Genomic DNA, 26,091 nt, shown 5'->3' on the forward strand with positions numbered 1-26,091 from the left:
CTAGGCTTGTTTGAAATGAAAAAGAAGAAACGAATCACTAAGTTCTATACAAAAAATACCAACATTCTCTCCACAATAAAATCCGCTTTATTTAACAGTTTCATCAAACAGTATAGAAACCAGAAAAATTTAGTTACTTAAGAATATTAGCAAGGTGACCCAACGTTGCCCGGGATTGAATGATGATCAACGATTGTTTCACATTCCCATATTTTATTGTCATCGAAATCAATGAAATCACCCATTTTTCAATCAAATCGATTGATTGCCTACTCTAATTGGGGACTCATCACGATGCACCTAGAGGAAGCTTCACTGGCCTCTAGCAATAACTAAGTTCACAATACATTGTAGTCTACATTGCACTGTAGAGAACCTACTGTTGATTATATAAAATTATTTTTATATATAATAGCTTGTATTAAAGTTCAAAATCCAAAAGTCAAATATCATACTTCAATCGTGCTCTAAACAAAAACATTTATTTCGAACGTGCTCTTGCCATATCAAAGAACCTACTGCTGATTTTATATGCCTAGTATTACTGGTTGTACGGTGATAATGACTTGAATTTAAGTTTAAAATGAAAAAGTCAAGTATCATTATGAAATTGTGCTTTAAACAGAAACATTCATTTCAAATGCGCCCCTGTTATATCAAAGAATCTATTGTTGATTTTATATGTTAGGCCTTTCAGCTTGTGTGATAATAAAATTTTTCAAATGCACTTGTGATATCAGGCTGTGTAAGATGTTAACTTTGATCAAAATCGTCTGTACCCTCTACCATTATTTCGATTATCGATACTTATTGAAAACATTCTGACACAAAACCTATCTAAGTACCTTCATGTGAAATTTTATAAAAATGGACCCAGTCGTTTTCGAGTCTATAGGGAATGAATTCACAGACACACAGACACAGTTCCTTTTATATAATAGTAGAGATAGAGATATAGCGATAAGATAGCAGAAGAGGTTGGCTAAGCCAGCAAACATATATTATAGAAATGTAATTGAGTCCAGGCCTGTTAGTCTCGGTTTTGGGGCCTGCCTACCATCTTAGCCACGATGAGATAAGCCAGGAATTTGATGTCTTGTCAGGTCTGCATCTCGGTTGCAACTAATCATATTTTACACTTTTGAGATAAGAATTGATTATTTGGATTCTTCAAACTACTGTTTTCATCTTGAATGTTATTTTCATGACGTTTTGGTCAATGTAGCCTCCAACTTTCTTCAGGTTATCTCATTGAACTTGGGAATATTTTGTTTGAACTTGGAAATTTCAAACGGAACTGGTCATTAAATACATAGGGGTAGCATGCTCTTATTCCATCAACCATGACTAGGTAGAAGTCCTAAGTAATTCACAATTGTATTTTTGAGTGTCGCCCCCACTGAGGATTGAAACTTCAACCTCCAGAAGAGTGTAACTTTACAGCTGATTTTACCAAGTACTTTGTTCACTATGCCACGAACCCATGGCATAGTGGATAAAAGTCAGAGGTTACATTGACTGAAATGTCATAAAACTAACACTCAAGATAGGAACAGTAGTCCGAAGAATCCAAATAATAAGAATAATCCTATTTTAGTCTGAATTTTTGGAAGAAACAGCAAAAATGTGCACATGCACAGTGATGCATTCATCACCTGTTGTATTTTTGTGTGTGTGTTACTTGACCAAACCACATACTAATCACTACACAAGAGAGTGCATGTGAATGCTAAGGAAAGTAGATCTCAATCTTTTAACTGCTACATTACCTATAGCTTCCTTATACTTATAGCTTAGACTTTTAACTGATAAAAAGATATTTCTTTTTTATTGTAACAGTACATAAAATAAGATTAAAGGAACGTGCATATGAAACAAGAGGGTAAATAAATGTTAATTTCGATCTTAAACGATTGTTTTTTGCTGGTAAGGGAAAAAGGTTAGGTTTAATCTTGGCTAATTTAATGTGGATTTGATTAAATCATGCACTTAAAAGCTTATATATGTCTGTGCACTGTATATTTTTGCAAGATAAATGGGAGATGGTCGAAGAAGTGATTTCACGTCTTATATCCAGCCAGAAGAAATTGAAATAACTTTCATTGTGGTAGAAATTCAGATGTGAGTCAGTCCGTGCAAGAAAGAAAAGACAGTTTTGCAATGAGCTTCAGGAACAAAAGGGTAAGATGAATTCAAGGTCTTGCACAAGATCTTCTGCTCTAAAGATGGGAATGTACTGTTTGCAAGTAGCAAATTCTGGAGTTGACAAAAAAATAATGTTATAAAGATAGGCCTGACATTCTATTTTTAGAACAAATCTAAATTAGTTGCTAAGCTTCAGATGTTAATGTGACATCTAATTGGAACAGGAATAAATGAAGGAGAAAAAAACTTGATTGTCCAGACTAATAGATAAAATATGTGGCCGATAAAGAATTATAGGTCATATGTCGCAAAGATTTCAATGTTTATGAAGTCATTGTATGCATATATACACAGGCACCTGCCGACATATACATACATAAATAGCAGAGGTGGAATGATCTATTGGAATCAGAAAAATCAGAACTTATTTTTATTTGATTTTGGTTTAAGAAATATCTTCCATTAATGGCAGTAATAATAAAGCAATAAATATTTATTATTTAAACTTCCAGTAAAACTAAAATTTCTAGATCACCTCATCACATTTATGTTTGAGAAAAGATATGCACATTAAAGATGTGTTTTTACGGTAATCGGAACAATATAACTATTTCATAGTTAAATATTTAGAGATTTATAAAAATCGGAATTGGTAATTGTATTGGAATTTAGTATGAAATTGATAATTGTATCAGAATCGGGAAAAATATTGGAATCGTCCCATCATTAATAAATAACTATACAAAAACCTACATAGGCATGCACACATCCATACAAGCATATATATATATATATATATATATATATATATATATATATATATATATATATATATATATATATATACTCATTAAAAAATGTTTAAATTTACTCCATACACACCTAACAAAATCAAACATTAACTTGCCGTTTCCTCCTGACATCTTTATAAAAATTATTAAACTTATAACTGACGACTTATTTTCAGTTTAATAACAATTTCTACAAGCAAAATTTCGATTTTCCTATCAGTAATCCTCTTAGTGGAGTATTAGACTGCCTTTTCTTAGAATTCCTAGAATCTGGTCCTTTCAAATTTAGATTTCCTTCAAACAGAGAATATTTTAAATACATTGACAACATTTTAATTTTTCTTCCTGAAAACACACACATAGATAATATTAAAAACAAATTAAATTCAGTCGAACCCTCCATAAAGATCACTTATGAAACAGAAAACAATCGTTCATTACCTTTTCTAGAGCTACTTATTATAAAAATTCAATAATAAACTATCATTCAAAGTTCACCACAAAACTACACACAAAAATGATTACATGCATTCTATTCACACTATAATAACAAAATAAAAAAGCAGGTATCATAATTGGTTGCTTTCTATGTGCATTCAGAATTTGTAGCCCAGAATATCTGGGCAAAGAATTTAAATACCTCACAAATACTTTGAAAACTTTGCAATATCCCACATATTTTGTATTAAATGCAAAGAAAAATGCCATACAAATTTTTTCCAGGATAAATAAGCAAAAATCATATACACTAGACACTTCTCTCATAAACAGACATCTTCCTTTACCTATACACATCAATGATACAATAATTTGCAACACTCTAAATAAATTAGGAATTCTAATCATACAAACTACATCAGAAACTATAAAACAAACATTAAAAACAACAAAACATCTCCAAAACAAACCAATTTCCTATGCAGACATATACATTGTTTCTTGACAAAATTGCCGTCATATGTACGTTGGTGAAATACTGGAGACAATAGCCATAGTTATGGCTGACATGTGTTCATTTGTAGCATAAATTGATGGTTTAATTCAGCTCCAATTTCCTGACAGTGTGTTGACACTTAGAACGACAGACTTAGAACGAAAGTGTTGCAGCAATTGCATCAGACACACATAGGGATCGTGTGGATGAAGGCCCTTGCTCGCAGCTATGTGTGGTGGCCAAATCTGAATGCAGACATTGAGAGAGCCATTAAAGCTTGTGGAACCTGCATGCTTAATCAAAGCAACCCCGGCAAGGCTCCCATTCATTGCTGGGAATATCCAAGTTCACCATGGGAGAGAGTCCACTTAGATTATGCGGGTCCATTTTTAGGGCACATGTTTTTGATAGTAATGGATGCTCATTCAAAGTAGATTGAAATATGCATAACAAAATCATCTTCTGACCACAATTGAGAAATTGAGAGGGATCTTTGCAACACATGGACTGCCGGTATTAATTGTGAGTGACAATGGTCCCTGTTTTACAAGTGAGGAATTCAAAGTTTTCATGAATTCCAATGGAATTCAGCACATTTTCACAGCTCCTTACCATCCTTCCTCAAATGGACAAGCCGAACGCAGTGTGCGCATCTTCAAGGAAGCGCTTAAAAAGATGGAAACAGACTGCAAGGCAACACTTGAAACCAAGGAGAATAGATTTTTGTTCACTTATAGGGTAACCCCCAACTCATCAACTGGGGTTTCTCCTGCCGAGCTGATATTCAAACGACAGTTAAGAACGGCATTTCATTTGGCAAAGCCAGACACGTACAGGGCTCTGGATGGGAAAAATAAAATGGAAAGGGGGAGCAAAGTAATGGTACCACTCCATGAATTTAAAGTAGCCGATCCTGTACTAATGCGTAACTATGGATCTACTCAACGATGGATTGAAGGTACCATTATCAGACAGTTGGGAGAAGTGAATTTTGAAGTGGAAACTGGTAGAGGGCTAGTAAGGAGACATGCAGACCAGCTTGTGAAATTTCCATCACTGGCAGCAGTGGAATTTACGCCTGAGATACAAGCAGATAATGCTGCAGAGAATCTTGAGAATTCCGGCACACCTGAAGTTTCCAGCACACCTTAAGTTCCTGAGAAAAGTTTAGTACCTGAGAGCAGGCATATGGAAGAAGTTGCAGGAACTCCAGCAGTGGTAGGAAAATGAGCATCACCATCCTCTCGTAAGTCAGGATGTATTTGAAGACCACCAAAAAAAATTATCACCCTTACACTTCAATGAAACGATTGATTCCCTTTATCACTAGACAGCATAACAGTTTTTTACGGGGCATTTGTAAATAAAGCGAGCGTAAAACGGCCAGAGAAGGGTTCCGTACTAACGGAAGTCGAGCATGGGTCATTTGATTTTAAGACACAGGCAAAAATCTTCACAAAACGTGCTGGATCCATAGTAGTAAGATGTGTATGTGTTCTCAACAACAACATTGAAAGGGAATCGGGTTAATATTCCTGAATACTCAGAGAGGAATGGGAGTGATATTGTTGGCAATGATTACCAGATAAAACCGCAGTGACACAAGTGAGCCCAAAGACCTTGCTGGGAGTTCTTTCTCTTTTGTAAAGGATTATGTGAATGGAATCCACTCATACAGAAATAGTAATTTGCAGCTCTACAGTCAGTTCATACACACTATATGCAGCAGGTCTCCAAGATCAATGGCATCAATATAAGTAAAGTGAATAAGTAAAACAAGGTGGAACGATAAATTTGTCACCCTAAAGAAAACAACACTACAGCTTTATTTTAAAACTTTTATTAAAAAAATCAATTCAGGTAACTTGATTATATAGTAGAGCTGATATCTATTCAATGTAGCCACCTTCAGCCTCAATCACCACCTTGATATGGGTCCAGAACTGGGAGCATGCTTTTTTCACATGTGATAACTGGAGCTCGATGAATACTCAGGGGATGGCGGCAATTAGGCTGGCTTTGGTGTTGTGAGAGGTCTTTTTGATGTTCTCGATGTATGACCAAACAAAGTATTCCAGTGGGTTCATGCCAGAAGAGGAGGGAAGCAGTGAGAGAAGGGTACAAAGTCGTAGCACTCCCTCTGAAGCCAAGCATGGGTTTCTTTGGACTTGTGGGCCGGCGCCAAGTACTGCTGCCACACACCCAGGGTTTGCTAGCGGCCACCTGATTGCACCAGGGGATCACCACACTCTTCAGCACATCCAGGTACACTTTGGTGCTGATTTTCAAGCTGACTTTGAAGATGTAAGGTGACATGATGTGGCCCTCAGTTGAAACCACACCTCTCTATAAGGTATAAAGCAACCGGAATTACAACTCTACTTCCCTATAATACTTCACCATCTTCACATGTCAACTTTGTCCACTTGTTGAAATAGGGCTTCATTGCTATGTCTGGCATACACCTGCTCCAGCCACTCAGGATGTACTTGTACACCTGACTCAAAGTAGGATCTCTTTTCGTTTCCATTCTCACTGACGCCACAATCACTGGAGTGTCAATCAAGTTCATCATGTGTATCCTGTTAGTATTTGGTGTGGCATCTTGTTCCTGCGCACTGATTGGAAGACGACTGAGACACTCTACATTTCCATTAAGGGACCCGGCACGATACTCCAACTTATAATTGTAGGCAGCCAGAAATATGGCCCAGCATTGAACTCTGACAGCAACAAGAGAAGGGATCAGCTAGTGTTTAGCAAACAACCCCAATAATGGTTTGTGGTTGGTGAACAACGTAAAATTATTCTCATACAGATATTGGTGTAACTTTTTCACTGCAAAGACTAACACAAAAAAATCTACTCACAGTTTTGAGTTTTTTACAGAAACAATTCTGGATCAATGTTTTGAGTGTTTGTGTATTTTCTTTGCTTCATTCACTTTTTTTTTTTTAAAGAATTTTCTTTAGCATAAAGATATCTTTTTTGACTTTTTCAAAGCCAAAAAAAGCCAAAGAAGGATGCAAACAATTTTTTATAATATATATATATAATATATATATATATATAATTTGTCGGAAAATCTATTGAAAATAATTGTTTTGGTTTTTCTTTTCAGAAATCTTGCCAGACTGGGAAAACTTTAAGAAAGACAGTTCAGCGTCGCCTTTTACTCGGGAAAAAATTGTTTAGAATCTGAAAATGAAAAATGCTGAAAACCATAGGCTAAAATAATTAAAATATTATTTTCTTTTACAATATTCTTTTCTTTTTGTATTTATATTACAAAGTAAAAATCATTTGAGCTCAAAAAGCTTTTTCGTAACTTTTTGGGAATACTCTGAAACAATCTTCTTGCTTCATTCTCTTATATATATTTTTAATTTCTTATTATTTATCTTTACAATAAATAATTAATATTCTTTAAATAATTTAATCACACAGACTACAAACTTTTAGATCTTTATTTGAAAGACAAATGTTCCCTATGAAAACGCCATTTATGGCTTACTGAAAATATTTTTAATATTTGAGACGTCTTCCAACAAATATTGCAATATTTCAATTCTTCTTTATCCAGATTGATTTCCCGGTAGAAAGTTTTTTACAAAAAGGTATCAAAAGCTCAAAGTGTCAAAATTATTAGCATCACTTTCTACATTAATTACAGAAAGATTATTTAACTCATCTTCACACCTAGTGTATACATTAATGAGTATTTTATTGGTCGAGCTCAGGCACTCCAAGCCAACGGTAGGCCAGTCCAAGTTATCTCCCTTCAACCAGTCAGAACCTCTCAACCAAAATTCCATCTCCCTTCTAAATTTATTTAGAGAGATGCCTCCTGTAACGATGCTGCTTTGATGTGCACTCTTGTCTATCTGAACAAAGTGTCAGTTATCCATCAATATACACAAGGAGAGTCCATTCGTAAATGTATGGTTTTAGCTTTTCACTGCAATGCAAGGTTGACACCTCGCAGCACAACATCAAGCTCAGCTAAATTTATATGCTTGTCTTCATGCATTGTTTGGAGCCAGCTTGTGTCTTTCACCATTGGACCATTGCTTTCCACAACCATGCCTATGGCAATGGAACTAGCATCCACCCGTACTATAACATCTTCTCTACAAATACACCAGTCACCTTTCACTGGATCATTCTGGGCTGCTCTCAAACAAATGTCTTTGATCATCTGTACTAGAAGAAGGTCTCGCACTTTGTCATCCCATCTAGTTGTTATCATATTTACCCTTTATTTTACAAATCCTGTGACAACACATAACCAGCCACACACTGGGAAATGGTCAATCAGTTTCCTGTACACTGAAAATACAATCTGGTGAATAAGTCTATCGGGCACTGCTGGAAGAGCACTTCCATGCCACCATAACAATTTTGCATGCTCCTCCTAGACATGTAATCCTAACATGCATGATCCCAGACTCAGCTGTTCTGGGTCAATATATGAAAACATAGCCACTTTTATGGTCTTATCCTGGCTGAGGACAGTATTAACAATGGCCCGCATTATTAAAGGATGACGTTAAGCCAAAATCTGAGGCAGATAAGACAATATCGCTGTCCCTTGATCTCTACTGTTTGGAATGGCCACAAAGATTTGTCAACATGTATTTGCAAATAGGCTTGGCATAAATCCAGCACTGCAACATTTGGTTCCTGGTTCCTGCTGTTGCCATTCCCTCAATTTTTGTAAGCAAACATTTGCATTGGCCGTATGCACGTCCACATACTCATTTAGCTCCTGATAATCCATAACGGGTTGAACTTTCTGTTTCTTCTCTTGCACAACAGCCATGAGGGGGATTAGACATTTTGAAGGGCCAAGTTCATTTTCAGGATATGGCAGCAGCCAGCCATTATCAATCCACATCTGCAGTTTACGGTCATATTCCTCATGAATTGGTGTTAGGGGTTGAATACTCTGCAAGTCTATTTCTCAACGTAAGTGGAGGTTGGTCACCAGCCGATTTTCATGATGTGATCCATTTCCAAGTGTTCTGGTCATACTCTGCTGAGAAATCAGGCTCAGTAATGGTAATAGCAGCAAAATTGGTCTTGCTGAAATGAGTGGAAAAGTTACTTCACTGACACTAGACACAGCTACACCTCCCAGTTGATTGATTGCATCCAGCCCAAACAATAAATCAAATCCCAGTAAGTATTCATCTATAACTAAGACTTCTATGCTAATGCTCCATGTTGCACCAAGGTTCATTTGCACCACATGTATTTCACAGCAGATACGTGTGCTGTGAGTACAGTGGTCACTTTCCTTGTCCATTCCTTGCAACACGACTTGCAGACTAATGACTGTGTGCATCCAGTATCCTCTAGAGCTGTATATAGTAGTCCATTGATGTGAACAGTTATAACCGGCAATACCAAAAATATGTTGACCGTTTCCCCTGGTTGAAGGCGGTGTGATGCAAACTGCTTCCATGTAGCAAAAGAATCCAAAGCAAATGCTGTGTACAGCATTTTCTTTATACAGTCAAAATCCGCCCACTTTTAAATTTGCTGGTACATGGCATATGCACCGCCCAACAAGTACATTGGAATGATGCACTCAATGTGCTTTATCCCACTCAGCTGACATATCAGTTCAGCTTTCTCCAACCACTCCATTATTGACAGTCCGGATTCACTGCCATTAAATGCGGGTATGAGGTTTGGGTCAAAGGCGATGATGGCTAAAATAGCTTGTTGCTTTACGAGGGAAGAAGAGAGAACACCAAAAAAAAAGAAATATAAATATGTATATATATTATATTACACGTGGCAGCATGGTCCTGAACAAGTTCCTCCATGCAATCCCGAACACCTCTATTGATTCGGCACAACATGATCCCGAATGATACTGTTGACTCGACATACCATGACCCCAAACAACACCATTGATCGACATGACACGATCCTGAACATCAAATTGACACACCATGATCTCGAACAACACCGTTGATCAACACGACATGATCCCAAACAATACTGTTAATTGACACAACGCGATTCCAAACAATACCGTTGAATTGACACACCATGACATGATCATGAACCCAGTAACACAGAGGAATCTTTTTCAACTGCATCTGAATGACTTATCAGCTTGTTTTTTATAGGAGTTGGTAGGATGGATGTTTTTTTTTGTTTTTTTTTACACAGTGATCACCACTTATCAAGGCCCGGAAGCCACTCAGGGATAAGGGTTATTGCAAGTACATTATGTTAGTGTGGAGATTTGATGAAGTGTTTACTTAAGGGGGCGGTTCATTAGGAATTTGTTAACATTGGACTTGAAGACATCCAAGTTATAGTCCGGTGGGAAGCAGGCAGACGGAACAGTTCCACAGGCGTAGCTCATTGGTAGACTTTGAGTTGCAATTGAGTTTTTTGGGTTTGCTTTTCACCGTAGGTAGGCCCGACTCATACACTGGTACACAATTGCTTGGAAGGTTTTTTGATATCAGAGGTATGGTGATCGAGGTATTGATTTGTAGAGAATGTGTTCAATATTTCATAGAGGTTGTTATGTCGAAGGTCGTAGGTCGCCACTTGTTGAGATATGCATTTTGTGTGTTCCAAAATACAATCAACCATAAAGACCAAGTTTACTTAATACATTTAAAGAAGAGACATCAAAAGGAAACACATTAAAGCAAAGTTACACATTTACATACGTACAAGAGACATTTATTTACACAGAGAAGTTATGAACAATACAGAATGCGTTGTGTACATAAGCATATGTATGTATAATTATACGAACGAGCATGTATAAAGTTGAAAGTGTTCATTGAGCGTATTGTTCATTGTGCATACATATGTCTGGTGTTTATATGTGATCACAAGAGTTCATTAAAGTATACATTGAATATTCATTGTGTATATATGTATATGGGAGTTCGTGAATATAAACATGTGTATTCATTTTTACCTTGAAAAGGAATGTTCGTACATTTTATCTTAAATGTTAGTATTTGCTGCCGAGAAAAACCAAAATGTGCGTCCAACTACATGGACAGTTCGAATGAAAGAGAGAGAGATAGAGAATGTAACAGGAAGTAGAGAATGCCACCTATCGGACAAATCGGAAATCACAACAAGGGTAGATAACCGGTGCCTAATTGAGATAAATTTGCATGTGTGCGTGTGCATACTACCATATCAGTTCGAAAAGCATCTGCCCATAGAGTAATACTTAAGCTGATGAGAAAACTTCTTAACCGGACTCACAACATTACAAGGGTAAGATCTTGCTTACAAAAATCCAATGTATATGAAATTGCAGAATAATTATCTAATATTTCCTCAAGGGATGGAAAATTATTTCCAAACTTGTGAACTAATTCTATGTTAAAGAAAGCTGGTAACTTGCCAAAGACTATGGGGCTAAGCAATTTTTTCCCAGGAGATTCAGTCTTCAAAAAATACAATCCAAACGAATTATTTAGCTCATATATCTGAGCCTTCAAAATACTCAGAAACTTCCTGACCAGCAGAAACATTACTTACTCTGTCAGTACATAATATAGAAGAAAAAATCGAGTCAACTATATCTTTTCATCCAAAATTTCTGTAGCGAGAATGTTTAGAGCCATCTGATAGTTTTCATCAGATACTGTCAAATGTCTAATTAACTGGAAAGCGTAACCAGTTATGTGATTTTTCCAAACGACTAGCTTTAAAGCATCGCAGTCAAGATTAGCTACGCAATTCTGAAATTCAAAAAGACCAACTTATCAGTCTCTAAATCCTTATCATTAAATTTAAAGCACTTGTAGCAACTCGCTATAAATATTAAGCGATTGTACGAGCAATGTTTCGTGGCACATACAGTTCCTGTATACACACACATGCTCGCGCGCAAATAAACGAACCGTTATTCATTTCAATTTTCCCTGCGCATTTTGCAAAAAAATAAGTTTGTTCAGCAATGGCACAATTTCAGATATGCCGACACACTTTGCTTAAAATAACAAAAGTAAAAATAATATATTTTTGGCGGACGTAGTTGGAAGCACCATCACGTGACACAAGCAACCAATGAGAAAATGAAAAAGATTATCTTTTTAACAAATTTCTAAACGCCAAAATATCAGCGGAAGCTAATGCTCTCTGGAGCCGGTTTGGATCTATAAAAGGAGCATTTTGAGCCCAAACGAGTCAGTTGACCTTTTGAGCATGGCGTAACCATTAACGTCGACCAGTCCGCGTTGGACGTTAAACACATATATGCCTGACAATTAATTCCTCCACATGGATACGGACTTACTACCCTAATAGACTTTTTACCCTTTTCTATCTCTCCGCTAAGTAAGCGAGGGATTTTTTTGATTAATTCTTCCTGAAAAAGAACTTTTCTTCATTACATATAGAACTTGTACTTTTCTCCTTCAAAGCATTTAATTACCTCAGTCACTGTTCACAAAAAAATAACCTTTTCTGTTCATTTATTTACCTTTGTGTGATTACCTTATTGTTGTTGTGCATTTAAATCAGAAGGAGGTGTCGTTCGTTTCATTCTCATTCCTTTTTTTTTTATTATTATTATTTGTTTGGGGCGAGGAAATTTAATCTCATTTAAATTTCTGACCCCTCACTACATATGACACATGAATATAAACCTCAAACAAATGACTCCCAACACCAAACACAAAGAAAGAACGAAAAATAAGGACCAGCGCTGCAAAGCCACGGTATATACAACTACGTCCACCAGACGAGTATAAATACAGCGTTTTTTTTTTTTTTTCAACAAATGGTCAGTTGCGGCTAGACCGCCGCATGGCAAGATTGGGCCCATCAGTGGCCCAACCCAACTCAGCAACAACCCCTTCGACAACGGCCGAACCCAATAGCAGTAGCAGCGACCACTCGCTGTCGACAGCCGACACGCTCGATTCCCAGCAGTCCAAGCTTCTCAAGCCAGCACGTGTTTCCCGTATTCACTAGCGACGACCTCGTAGCCGTGCCAGTTCAAGCACAAGCAGGGTTCCAATTCTCAGTCTGAGACTTCCTACCACCATTCAGTTTCTTTATGAAAAATAAATCTGAACGGATTTATATTTGTTCACGATGGTACCCACCGCGTTTGTCATCTCTTCTTCGCCATTGTCGTTTTTGTCTTTTAGTTGTAGGGTCGATATTGCCACCGACATTCTTCTGTCCCGCAACTTATTATACATTTCTATTTTGTCTCGATATATCGAATTTACTTAAAAGGAGAGAAAGATTTTGGTATTATTATACAAACACCGTGACAGCGAATTAGTAAAATCTTTTACGTAGTATTCTGTTACGTTTCGGTGTGCTGAACACGAATCTGAAAACTGGGTTAGGGTTAGGGTTAGGGTTAGGGTACATTTTTTTCTACTAATTCGTTGTCACGGTATTTGTATAAATTTACCAAGATTTTTAATGAAGAGGAAACTGCTTTCTGGATACTGGAAAAAGCTGAACTAATTCGATCTTAGATATTTTACAATCTGACACTATTCGTAATTTTACTAATCAGGAAAACATCGATGGTCTTTGTTTACGTCACGTGACCCAAAACAGCCAATGAAAAGGTACTACAGAGAGATCGTCTGCGAAACTGAATAGCCCGCCTAATATCACACACCTCGATAAATCTTAAATCCGTTAAAAAATAAATTTTACAAACTTTTCTTTTTTTGATGAGCCCTTCTATTTTAAATGAAATAAAGCCATTCCAAGTAAATTCTGAAGGTATTATTCCGAATCCCCACCCCCAGCAAAGTTCGCTCACAATATTTTCAAAACTACAAAAACATTAAGTCCCCCTTTGAGGGTATTCTTAATGTAATAAACCATTGTTTATTTAAAATAAATTCTGATAATGTAGCCACTCTTTTCAATAGAGCCATTTTTTCTTTTAATATATCATGAATAAAAAGAATTTTCAATTTAGCATTTTCTTGGCTTTTTTCTAAAAGTGTCTCATCATTTTTTTTTTTTTTTTTTTTTTTCAATTTGGCCTTTTTTGGCATTTTTCCGGAAAAATTTGGCTTCAAACATTTTTTATCATCTGGAAACAGAGTTATCTCTCTTTCTTCATTTTACCTGCAGATGACGCTGTGTGACGTCATTCTCAGCCAATCGCAAGTCAGTATAATAACGAATGATTCAAAATTTTAACTGTCATGCTCACGGATGTTTGTTCGCCTGTTTGAAATATCTATACATTTCAAAAACAAAAAAAAAAAAAAAAAAGAAGATTACCCTGCGACAACGTTTTCGGTAAGAAATCTAATTTGTGTCCCACGTGAAAGTAATTAATACAGTAGAGCTATTGTGAAAGTGTCTTTTCTTAGAGGAAACCCGTTAATTTTTCCATAGGCGGGTACCCTATTTTTCTACGTAACAAGTACTACAACTACTATTTAACTGTAATCCGTTTGTTATTAATGCGAACATTGCGTTTCTAAATGAAATCATTTATTTTAATCAGCATTTTAATCAACATCTTAACATTTCTTTTAAAAATATTCCTGTATGGTTGTTTCCCCCTTTCTCCGATTCTCCTTTTTTTTTTTTTTATAAAACTCTAGGCCCATGTCTCTCGATAACTTATTAAAAAAAATGAATAGTGACCAAATTTTCCTACCTGTTTTCGGCATTGTTTATTTTATTAAAAAAAAAATGGGTAAAACTATGCAAACACCGTGACAGCGAATTAACCCTAACCCTAACACTAACCCTAACCCCAACCCCAACCCTAACCCTAACCCTAAACCTAACCCTAACCCTAAACCCTAACCCTAACCCTAACCCTAAACCTAACCCTAACCCTAAACCTAACCCTAACCCTAAACCCTAATCCTAACCCTAACCCTAATCCTAACCCTAACCCTAACGCTGTCACGGTGTTTGTATAATAATACCAAAAAATGTGGGTGCTTATTAGAAGAGAGGGGACGGATCTGTTTTTTTTTTTTTTTTTTTTTTTAATGTTATTTAAAAAAAAAAAAAAAAACATTACTTATTGTCATGTAAAAATTGGGTAAATTTTTACGACGTGCCCCAGCGCACAGCGTATTATAAACACCCCCAACTTCCCCATGTTAAGAATGGCTTTCGAAATACCCCCCCCCAACCTGGAAAGCCGTTCTTAACATGGGGTGGTTGGAGTGTTAATACTACGCTGAGGCAGATCGTAAAAAAGTACCAAAAATTGTAATATATCCAAAAATTGCTAAAATTCATCAGAACTGTTATTGTGCTTAGTAAGTTTTTCGATATCGGCTAAACATGTTGAATGCCATTACGGTGTAATCGGTAATATGCTCTGAGTTATGTCCCCCTGTTTCTGCGATCTTTCACTGGACTACTCTAAAATATCTATGAAAAATGCAATTTTCCCCGATTTTCCTTAAAATTTTAACCAAAATTACTTTCGGTACTTGAGCATGAGCACTTATATTACCGTGCTGAATATAGGGATGTTGGAGGTGTTTATACTACGCTAGGTACTCATATAAAAAAAAAAAAAAGCAAGTTTTCGTAATTTTTGGATATATTACTATTTTCGACATGGCAGGTTTTGCTTAAAATGACATATTGAAAAGAATCAATCTGTTGCCTTTCTTTGAACAAGTGCCAATTTTAACGATTTACTTTAGAGCTATTTTTAATCTACTCGGGCAATTTCTTCCCAAAGTGTAGTCTATCTGTATTAACCCGGCGTTGCTCGAGCGGAGTCTTGGAGAAAAATATAATACAAAAGATCATGTTTATAATTGTGTGTTTAATAGAATTAAAACAAACGTATTTATGCAGAACTCTGTAAATAACTTATAAAGATGACGATTATATTTTTCTGGTCAAATTTGTGGCGTTTTTTCACATGTACGACGAAACTCGCCATAACTTGTTTTTTCTTTTTTAATTGCTGGCTGGACAGTAATGCCGAAATCCACATGAAATAATTTTAAGCCTACGCAATTATAGTAGCTTTATTAACGTTTTTAATTTACTAATCTTTGAAATAATCCTTAAAAACAAAATGGATATTTGTTTTCCAGCGGTAATAAAATCTGTTACGTACGTAGTCTTTGTTCCCCTCGTATTTATTTTAGGTTATCTTTCGAATAAAATCACATTTTAACTGATAAAAATAAACGGTTTTCCCGGCACTATCGAAACTTGGACATTTTTTTTACTTAGACTTTATTCTTTCATTCATTAATTTTTATTTTTCTAATAAAAAACACTATCAAAGAGGGGGGGGGTCATTGGGAATAATGTTTCGTAAAATGAAAATGTAGAGTACCGTTTCATAATTTAAACGTTCAGTATAAATCGGCGGAAAAAAAAAAAAAAAAATATCGGCGGACGTGCCAATCCAATGTAATTTTTGCTGACATATACCACCTTTTTTATGCAATAGTTTTTCAATGTTGCTAGGTGTAGTTATTGTTCTTGTATACTACATTTCTAGTGAAGGAGAATTTTTTTAGTTCTTTTTTAAAGGCTGTTTCAATGTGGAGTGTATACCCCACCTCTTAAAAAACGTCTTTGTGTTTAACTCTGGCCTCATAGGGAGGCAAGTAAATAGTTAATTAATTTCATCTTTGTGAGAAATACACATCGCGATCATTATCAACTTTGTTGACATCAGTCATATTTTATTTGATACTTTATTTCACTAAATAAATAAATCTTATCCCCACAAGGGAAAAATTATACAGTAGGGTATGTTTTTTTTTCTTTTTTTTAGTGTGAGAGTGTCCAGCTACTACAAATAATCACTTCGTTACTTTTAATTCGTGAATATAGCTAAATCATTTGTGTGCATATTGTATGTTTTCAATTTAAGTAACTAATATTATGCATTTTGTTTTATTAAACAAATTCAATTAGTCGCGCTACTGAGTAGCGCCGCTACTCGTGTACAGCCACCCTTACAATAACGCAAATGCACCCACATGGTTCAGACCCCTAAAGTGTCCCTTTTGGATTTTATTCCTTGCTATATCTAAATTAAATCTGATCCATTCTTATGATTTTTGTTAGAGCTATTTTTAAATCTACTTAGGCAATTTCTTCCTATTCGTCTATATACTAACCCGGCGTCGCTCGGGTGGAGGCTTATAAAAATATCGGTAAAACTATACAAACACCGTGACAGCGAATTAACCCTACCCCTAACCCTAACCCCTAACCCTAACCCTAAACCTAACCCTAAACCCTAACCCTAACCCTAACCCTAACGCTGTCACGGTGTTTGTATAATAATACCAAAATATCTTGTTTACTTATACTTATTTATTTATTATTATTATTATATATCTTGTTTACTTATACTTATTTATTTATTCAATTAAAACAAAGGTACTTATGCAGAATATGAACTGTGGTATTTTTTTACATAGGATTTTAAGTTAAATTAAATTTTTACGGTATCTTTTGTTTATTAAATTAAAGGTGAAAGTACAGATTAGTCATAAAACACCTTCCCATCTCTCTCCATGTTTATGTGAATAGGTTCTTAAATAATATTAATCCAGCAATGTTCGTATTCTGCATAAGTACCGAAAAGTTACGTGAATGAAATAAAACTACCATTAAATTCATTGATATTTACGTAAAAAAATTATTAAATGTTTTTAGATTATTATTAAAGTGAATGAATACTAACAATGTTTCTTGTCTGCGTTTTAAAATTAAGTAAACAATACATTTTTATTAAAATGTTTTCGTAAATAAAATAAAAACATCTTAACAGCATTAAATCACGAGATTAAATTATGGACGTTTAAATATTCGGCGGTTGGATCTCCGTTTTAAGTGAACATTAATCGGTTTATACAAAAAAAAAAAAAAAGATTTTTTTAAAACTGAATCTACGATTTGTGACTCGTCCCTAGAAAAATGTGAGCAATCCATCGCATTTCTTTAAAAAAGAGGACGTGTTCCTTATTTCTAAGAACGAAGAATAATACGAAAGCATCGTTGAAAAATCGTTAATAACTGCTACTAGCAGTTGTTGCACATATTATTATGGTTAATCATAGGATTTCTTTCTGATAAGAAATAAAATTAAACTATCGTTTTCCTCGACTCCATTAATTCACCCTGAATCGTAATTATATTAGACCATGCAGTTTGGGCATTTAGTTTTCTCTCTACATTTTTCTTAACCTTTGACCTGTTCTTGATATTAACTTCATTTAGTTCTTGATATTAAATTTCATCCGACGAAAGTTTCAGTTTCCCAAATTAATTTATTAAATTGTTTAGTAAAAGTACAAAATATTTAACAAGGCACCCCCTCTACATGTTAGCTTTTTAAATAATAACGTTATTATTTCAGCACGGTTAGTAAACTGCAGAAGGTTTTAAGTCATTCTTAACATGGTGGTGTGGGAGACTTTCACTATTATGTGCTTTCAATTGATAAGTAAAAATAAAAACTAGTAAAATAAAACTTAGAAAACAAGAGTAAGCGACTCAAAACACTTTAATATCAGGAATTGAATTTGATCGGACACTGTTTGCTGCAAACTTAGAGATAGTTATGGTTTGTAATTTATTATTTTTTTTTTTTAGTTATGCAATTACTGGTAGAGAAGGTTTTTGTATTTGATGCGAAGTGCACATTGATTTATTTTTGCCTGTAAGTAATGACCACTGAAAGAAAAAGAAAGAAAAGGTTTTAACCGTTAAGAATGACCCGGACCCGCTTAATTCTTTCTCACCTGTGATTAGTTTAAACGTGAAATTTAAATGACAGGTGTAAAAAAAGAAAAAACAAAAACAAAAAAAACGCTAAGTCTTTCTCGCTCTTTACTATTGAGCTGAAAAAAGAATTTCTTGCTGAGAGAACAAAACATTTAACGACCGCAATATTTTTAAAATTATTTTTGGGTGTATTTGCTTAAACTGCTAATTAGAACAGAAAACGTCGTGAAATAATTCTATTACTTTTTTTCTTTATAGATAATGGAATTAAAGTTGTTTTTTCTATCTTATAAATAAACACTAGATAATCTCTAAAATGTCAATGAAAAATATTTGCAAGCAGGCGATATCGTTTTCTTTTTCCTCTACGAACTACGTTTAATTCCTTACATGTTTTTATCACAAAACCTCATGTAATGGTTTACACGTAGTTAATGTTTTTCATATCAATGATAATATCTCACCAGGATACGATCTAAAGCATTGTAAATCTATTTTATCTATCACAATGGATGTAAAACTCGTATCTTTATTTTTATTGTTTCCATTTAATTAAGCAAACTTAAGTAATGTTGATCTCCAACGTGGGGAAAATACAGCTCTCTCAAAAGGGACACACTCAGTTGGAGTAAAAAAAAAACAAAAAAAAATTGCTTCTAAAAAGACTTGTTCACTGACAATTCTATTCAACTTTCACCTCCTTAAAAAACAAAACAAAACAAAACAAAACAAAAAAACATTAATACCAGATCACCTTTCATATTCGTTAAATTGATGTGTAATGTTTGGGTTATTTTTTGTTAAACCATAATTTAAAATCACTTAAAATAATGGATTCCACACAAAAATTTAGAACTTTTTTTTCACCTTTTATAATGTAGAAAATATAAAATTTGTCATTTTAAAATAAATAAAGTTATCGATGAGCAGATATTTTCAATATGAGGTGCCGTCAATAAGTTTTTAGACTTTTTTCCGTTTAGGCACTTTTATTGATAGCACACACATGCAACTAGTCTCCTTCGAAGTAATCTCCTCCGGCTGCAATGCACTTGTACCGTTTCAAAACTGGACGGGAACTGTCTTAATGCCAATCTTGGTCAAATAGTCTTTGACAAAAATGGAGTTGTAGACTGGTGCATTGTCCTGGTGGAAATACCACTGAACGATTTGAGGAGTGGCTGGTCTCTTCCAACGGAATCTCTTCTTGAACTCCCTTAAAACCTCAACATAGTACTCCTTGTTGACTGCCTGTCCAGTGAGAACCCAGTGCATGTAGATCATGCCTGTGCTATAAAAAAAAGATATGTTTCTGGGTGGATTTGCTTTACCTGACTTTCTTGGGTCTGGGAGAGCCAACGTACTTTCACTAGGAACTCTGTCTCTTGAGTCATAGCTGTAGATTCAGCTTTCATTGCAGGTCACCAGAGCATCAAGAACTGTAGGATCTGAATTGAGCAGCTTGACCATCTCACTGCTGTCATGACGTCTTTCTTTAGCACTCTTGGGACAAATTTTGCGCAAATCTTCCGCATCTTCAGTTACTCACAAATAAATTTGTGTACAGTTCCCACACTGAAATCAAACTGTGCACCTATTGTCTCTATAGACATGATGGTCCTTATCCATGAAATTCTTTATTTGGCCAATCAACTCTGGTGTTCTGACTTCCTTACTCTTCCCACACTTCTCATCATCCCTCAGATTCCCTGTTTTCCTTAAATCTCTTATGCCACTCCAAAACTGATGCTCAATTTATGCAAGATGGTCCAAAAGCAGTCTGAAGCATTCTATAGGTTTCTGTGTCTTTTTTTTTTTTTTTTTTCCAAATTTGAAACAATTTTATTGCATATCATTCTTCTAAAGTGTCCTCACGTTCAGACTGCATTTTTGAAATTCACCAGCTGTGGCAATCAGGCTTTAGTAGGGTGTATTCCAATTTTGGCTGAAGTTCTTCATTTGAACCCGACATAAGAATTAGTCAGCCATCTCATAGTATGTATAGCAATAACATACTGAATTTTCAAGAATCCACGACAAAAAAGTCTGAAAAATTATTTAAGCCACTTCCTATGAATTTAATTGCATTTTCCCCTCTTATCAAAAACTCAGAAAAACCTATTTTTCTTGGTTTGAGATTTTAATTCCGAATTGATTACTCAAACTTTTATGAAATTCCGAATTGATTACTCAAACTTTTATGAAATTCTTTTTATTTTATAGTTTTTTTTTTTAAGAAGGGTGGATAATTTTTTGTTTTTGTTTTCAAAATAATCTTCATTTTAGATTTCTAAACTAGTTCCTATTTAGTTACCTCTACACAAGAGGAATGCTAGACAGGTGCGCTTTTTTAATGATGAAAACCAGTCCTGATTTTCCAAAATGGTTACTTTGGATTGATAACAAAATTAAACATTGACTCAGTCTACAAAGATTTCTTCTTACTGAGAATAAAAAAACTTTAATCCTAGCTCGAAAGACGTATTTGTTTACTTCTTACAGCGGCAAAATTTTATAGTGGGAATCCAGCTCTCTAAAAGTGGGCACTCTAGTCATCCTCATTGGCAACCTTCTGTTAGTTGACAGTGACTCCCCACTCAGAAGGAGTTGAAAAATAAATACTTTGCTGCTTCTGAAAGGAAGTCGTGCCTGGGAAGATGGCTCTTTGATATAAGATAGGTATTAAAACTTGATTCTAGTTCAAAAACTAGATAAGAATGATTTCTAAAACTTGACAAACTAATCTGAGTAATGATTAAATTAGTTTAAGAAAAGAAAACCTCATATCGATTGAGAAAACTAAATGATCAAGAAAATGAAATGGTAGAGAAATTTCACATTATCTACTAATTTTCTTAATTAGACCTCAATGTGTCCCTATTTATTTCAAAATCAAAAGAATGCAAATTAGAGCACCCTCATCCATTTTGAGTTATGATCAAAACGAAAATATTTCTCCATTCTAACTTCTCCTTCCCTTCCATATATTTGTTAACTGATTAAAAATTTTACGTAAACTCTTTTTTGAATTTTAAAAGCTCAAGTTTTATCCTTATTTCTTATGGAGAGAACAAAAGCAAAACAAAATTCTTTGAGATCACATTGATTCAGAATCAGAAAACTGGATCTGTATATTCCCATAATTTCAGTTTAAGATATCATACCCAGGTGGCGAGGAACCTTGAATGCCTACTGGAGAGAACTTGAATGTCTACTAGATCCTATCTTTGAGTGTCTAAGTTCTCTTTGTACAAGGGTTTGTCACAGAATTTAGTTTTCCTTACAAGTAAATCCTGATTAAATATTCAAAATAACATTGTATGTTTAAGTCGGCTCTGCATATTTTTTGTGCATGTGAGTGTATGCTTTTTATCAATCCGTTTTATCTGTACTTTAACAACATCGACGTGTCAGTAATATTCATTATTTATCAATAATAATTGACAAATTCAGTTTATCAAAACAAATGTTTATTTGGTTCCTGAATGTGGTTGAAATGGAGAGAGATGGGGGGGGGTGGCTTGATGGCGATGACAAAAAAATGCAGATAACCTGCATTTGTCAACAGGCGGACTCTCTCTCTCTCTCTCATAACTCTGAAGCGTTTGTTTTTATTACGATTTCGCTTTATTGTCTTTTTGTTTAACATTGATGCTTCTAACTATGTGATAGAGCAAAATCTGGGCTAGTTTTTGTCACTTGCTCTTTTTTAGAAAACTGGAATCGTCCGGGACTTTTTGTTACTTTAATTCTCATTCTTGTTTATTACGGCATAAGTAAGGTCCCCATTATATAACAGGTGATGGCAGAGTTCGTTTGCACGCTAAAAGTAAGTACGGCAGTTGGTAACATTTGTGAATGATATGGGTTCCTGTGGTAAGTTGGGGATCTCGCTGGCTCTAACTAAGAACAGGTGCCCGGCCCCAGGAAACAACTGTTTCCAATTGGTTGAAGTCTGATATATGCAACCAACCGTTATTGAGTATTTTGATTCAATCAGCACCAAGCATTTCAACCAAGTAACCATTGAATATTTTAGATTATTTCTCTTTGGTTGTTATTGCTGAAATAGATATTCCAGATGATCTAAAACATCTATATTAACATTAATACTTGTAAAATCGTGATAAATTTAATAGGATATGAAATAAAATAGAGTACTTCATTCTAGATTCTCTGATATTTTAAATGTCCAAAGGTGAAACCTTATGATCTTATATGTGCAAACTGTGGGAAGGACCATGCAGCTTATGCATAAGATGGCCAACAAGCAAACATTTGGAGTAAACACAGAATCTCTTTTGTAAAAGCTAGAAAAATTATAGAGGCAGATTCTCAAGAAAAAAAGCTATGATTAAAGGAATTTACAAATGAATAAAAACAGATTTCGTCACCTAATTACTACAATTAGGGTCAAATGCAGGGTTGCCAGCCACATGGAAATTTTCGGAAAGCCCTCGAATTCAGAGCAAAAACATTAAACTATCCGAGAAGATCCTAATATATAAATGGTTTAATTGTTAAAAAATACCTTTTCTTTGAATTTTTGCAATTTAATTAGTGATTGTAATGTGACTATTCCCATTTCCCATCTGGTTGAACTTACAATTTCTCAATGTAGGTCCAATGTCATTGGATGTGTTTGATAGATTTTGTACCACCCTTCTGATGAGGTAACAAGTGCTGACCTTGGTGGAGTCAGACAATGGCTTCTGGTATTGATAAATTTGGCATTTGTTTTTTGTTGAGTTGTTTTGTTTAATTATATATGCTATATTTATCCTTGTTCCTTAAATTGTTGGAAAGACCTGGAATATATAGAAAATTACTTTTCAAATTTAGCTGGCAACTCTATTGTAACGATTTGGAAGACGAATGGAAACCGGTTAGTAAGGCTTTATTCATCTAGAATCATAAGTATGCATGCTGAAATAGAAGAATGAAAAATTGCTAAGATTTTACACTAAATAACAATGCTAATATGACTTTCACCCAGAGTGGAAAAGAGTTCAAGGAGGGGTTATGAAATGATATAAAAATGTTCAAGTTCTTCGGATACATGCAATTCAAATGAGGCATCTAGTTGTAGAGATAGTCTCTGGTGAAATAAGTCATTAGTATTAAGTGCTACATTTTGTGGTTTTGGGGGCAAGTTGACACAGCGACACTGTTTCCTCCCTTCCAGTTGGAAGTCTCAATGGGCATATTGAGGGTTTGCATTTCTAGCAATTTGACTTTGTCGACAAAGGGTTTATATCTTAGATAACCGTACATTGCGTTTCATCAGCATTGGATCTGGATTCAAAAGCCAACTGGGAAGAGAGATCCCAGATGTTGATTTCCGATTACACTGGAATATTCACTCATGAATACACAATAACGAATCAATGGAATACAAGCCATCATGCAAAACTAATTCCCAATGAGAAATCGGCAGTCTTTGCGACTTCAATGCCAATGATATTTTCCATAATGTGGCATTTAGTCATTCAACCTGGCCATTTCTCTGATTGTGTGGCTCGTTGTGATTCCAAAATCTGTTAGTTCTGTTTAAAGGAATGATGGACCTCTGTCAAAGGTAGGCATGCCAAACAGCAAAAATAATTCACAGTAACAATTTATGACTGTTTGTGAGGATATACCTTGATAAGCAAAAGGGAAGTGTGAATATTTGTTGATAATTGTTAATAGATATTTGTTTTGACTATAAGATAACAGGACACCTTTTAAAGTCAACACTTAAACGTTCAAATGGTTGTCTTGCTTTGACAAGCTTAAAATTAATGAAATGAAAAAAATCTTTTAATTCTGCACAGGCAGAACAGTTCCCAATAGTGCGCTGAACATCCTTGATGAAGTAACGGGGGGGGGGTTACGCAGACGTACAAAATGAGACCTTACTGTGATGCCTGGATGACACAATAAAACATGTAAGTTTCGTAGACAGGTTGAATTAGTTGAGGAGTAGACAGCTCAAGAAAGTGTGTTTGCAGCTGCATTATCCTTCCCTGGACAGTATATTACATCAAATGTGTGACCCTGGTGTCTAACTCTGTCCCGTGGGGAGGCATAGTAAATAGGTACATCAAATGTGAGGGCTAATAGCTTGATTCTCCAGCGTTCTAACTTATCGTTCTTTATTTTGCTTGAGTGTTTCCGGTCATACATGAAAGCTAGAGCGTTGGTCTTTAATGAGTTTAAAGGTGGAACCGATAAGTAGTGACATCATCTATGCACTACTTCAATGATGGCATGTGCCTCTTTTTCGACCGAAGAGTAATGGTTGCTCACTGACTGAAAGAGATGGGGAGAAAAGAAAGCAACTGGGCGGCTGTTCTGATTAAGAGTGGCAGCTAGCGCAACGTTTCAAGCATCGATTTCTATGATAAGGGTTATGTTGGGATCAATTACTGTAAGTGAAGTGTGCTTGAGTTCTTCTTTGAGGTTGGTGAAATCCACTAAGCAGGATTCAGGGAGAAGGAACACTTGGTTCTGTACTAGCTGTCAAATTTTATCTGAGAAACAGGGAATCTGTTAAACATAATATGAAAACATTCCAACAACCTGTTGTGATTTAGCATCTTGTGGAGGTAGATATCTCAAAACACGGAAGCATTCAGGATCTGGTTTTACAACTTCAAATGACGCTTCATACTTTAAGAGGGTGACTCTCTCAGTTCGCATAATACTCTTGTTCTCATTGAAACTCATGCTGTACTTCCTGGCAACATCTAAGAAACGATTAAGGTTTTTATCATGTTCCGTCAAATTATGACTGCATATAGTGATGTTATCCATATATGCAAAAGTGTTGGCGACCTCATGTTTTATTAGATTGTCTGTTGATTGTTGGAAACCTGATATGCCATTATGTCAAATGGAATATGGCAGAATAGATTTCCACAGGCTTCGAAAGCTGTGATTTTCTTCTCTTGTATTGGTATTTGATGCTATGCGTTCTGCAAGCCCAAGGTAGTAAAAATGGAATAGCAAACAATTTTTGGGACTCGTTCATCAATTCTGGGTAAAGGATAAGTATCAAGGTACATTAAACGGTTGATTGTCTGACTATAGTTAATGACAAGACGCTTCTTGTATCCATCGTTAGTGGTTACTAGAACCTGTGCTCTCCAGGAGAGCGAAAGGGTTCGATAACCCTGTCTTTTAGGTCATGAATTTTGGATTGTATAAACTGCTGATAGATCGGTGAGTGTCTTCTGGATTTTGTTTGCAACCAGGTGATAAATAACAGTGGTGGAGAAACAAGACGGGACATTTTTTTGTGAGTTCTCTGCAGAAGTCGGGTTCGTTTAACAGCAACAATTAAAAACAATAATTCCATATGTTCAATATACATTTCTCTAAGCACAACTTCTATAGCCTTACCCCCTACTGGGAGATTAACAGGCATAAGATAATACAGGGCAAAAACTAGAATACTAGTTAAAAAACAAAAATCATATACACAGAAAAACTAGTCAACAGAAAACATTT

General features: G+C 35.2%; 2 protein-coding genes across 4 annotated transcripts in view; both read left to right on the forward strand.

Moving 5' to 3' along the window:
- The window catches only part of LOC145293195 (glutaredoxin-2, mitochondrial-like), a 29,376-nt gene extending 22,243 nt beyond the window's left edge, over positions 1 to 7,133 (forward strand). Inside the window, exon 4 of the mRNA XM_080139692.1 lies at positions 6,992 to 7,133. Within this exon, the coding sequence (XP_079995818.1) occupies positions 6,992 to 6,993 (2 nt within the window). The 3' untranslated portion in view covers positions 6,994 to 7,133. The remainder of the gene's footprint in view (positions 1 to 6,991) is intronic.
- Positions 7,134 to 14,001: 6,868 nt separating this feature from the next.
- Positions 14,002 to 26,091, forward strand: part of LOC145293193 (cytoskeleton-associated protein 5-like) — a 212,062-nt gene continuing 199,972 nt past the window's right edge. For all 3 annotated transcript variants that reach the window (XM_080139687.1, XM_080139686.1, XM_080139688.1), the window contains exon 1: positions 14,002 to 14,154. The gene's annotated coding sequence lies outside the window, so the exon portion shown is untranslated. The remainder of the gene's footprint in view (positions 14,155 to 26,091) is intronic.

This window comes from Euprymna scolopes, chromosome 14, assembly GCF_053919585.1.
Source record: "Euprymna scolopes isolate OS-2025 chromosome 14, ASM5391958v1, whole genome shotgun sequence".
Classification (NCBI taxonomy): Eukaryota; Metazoa; Mollusca; class Cephalopoda; order Sepiida; family Sepiolidae; genus Euprymna; species Euprymna scolopes.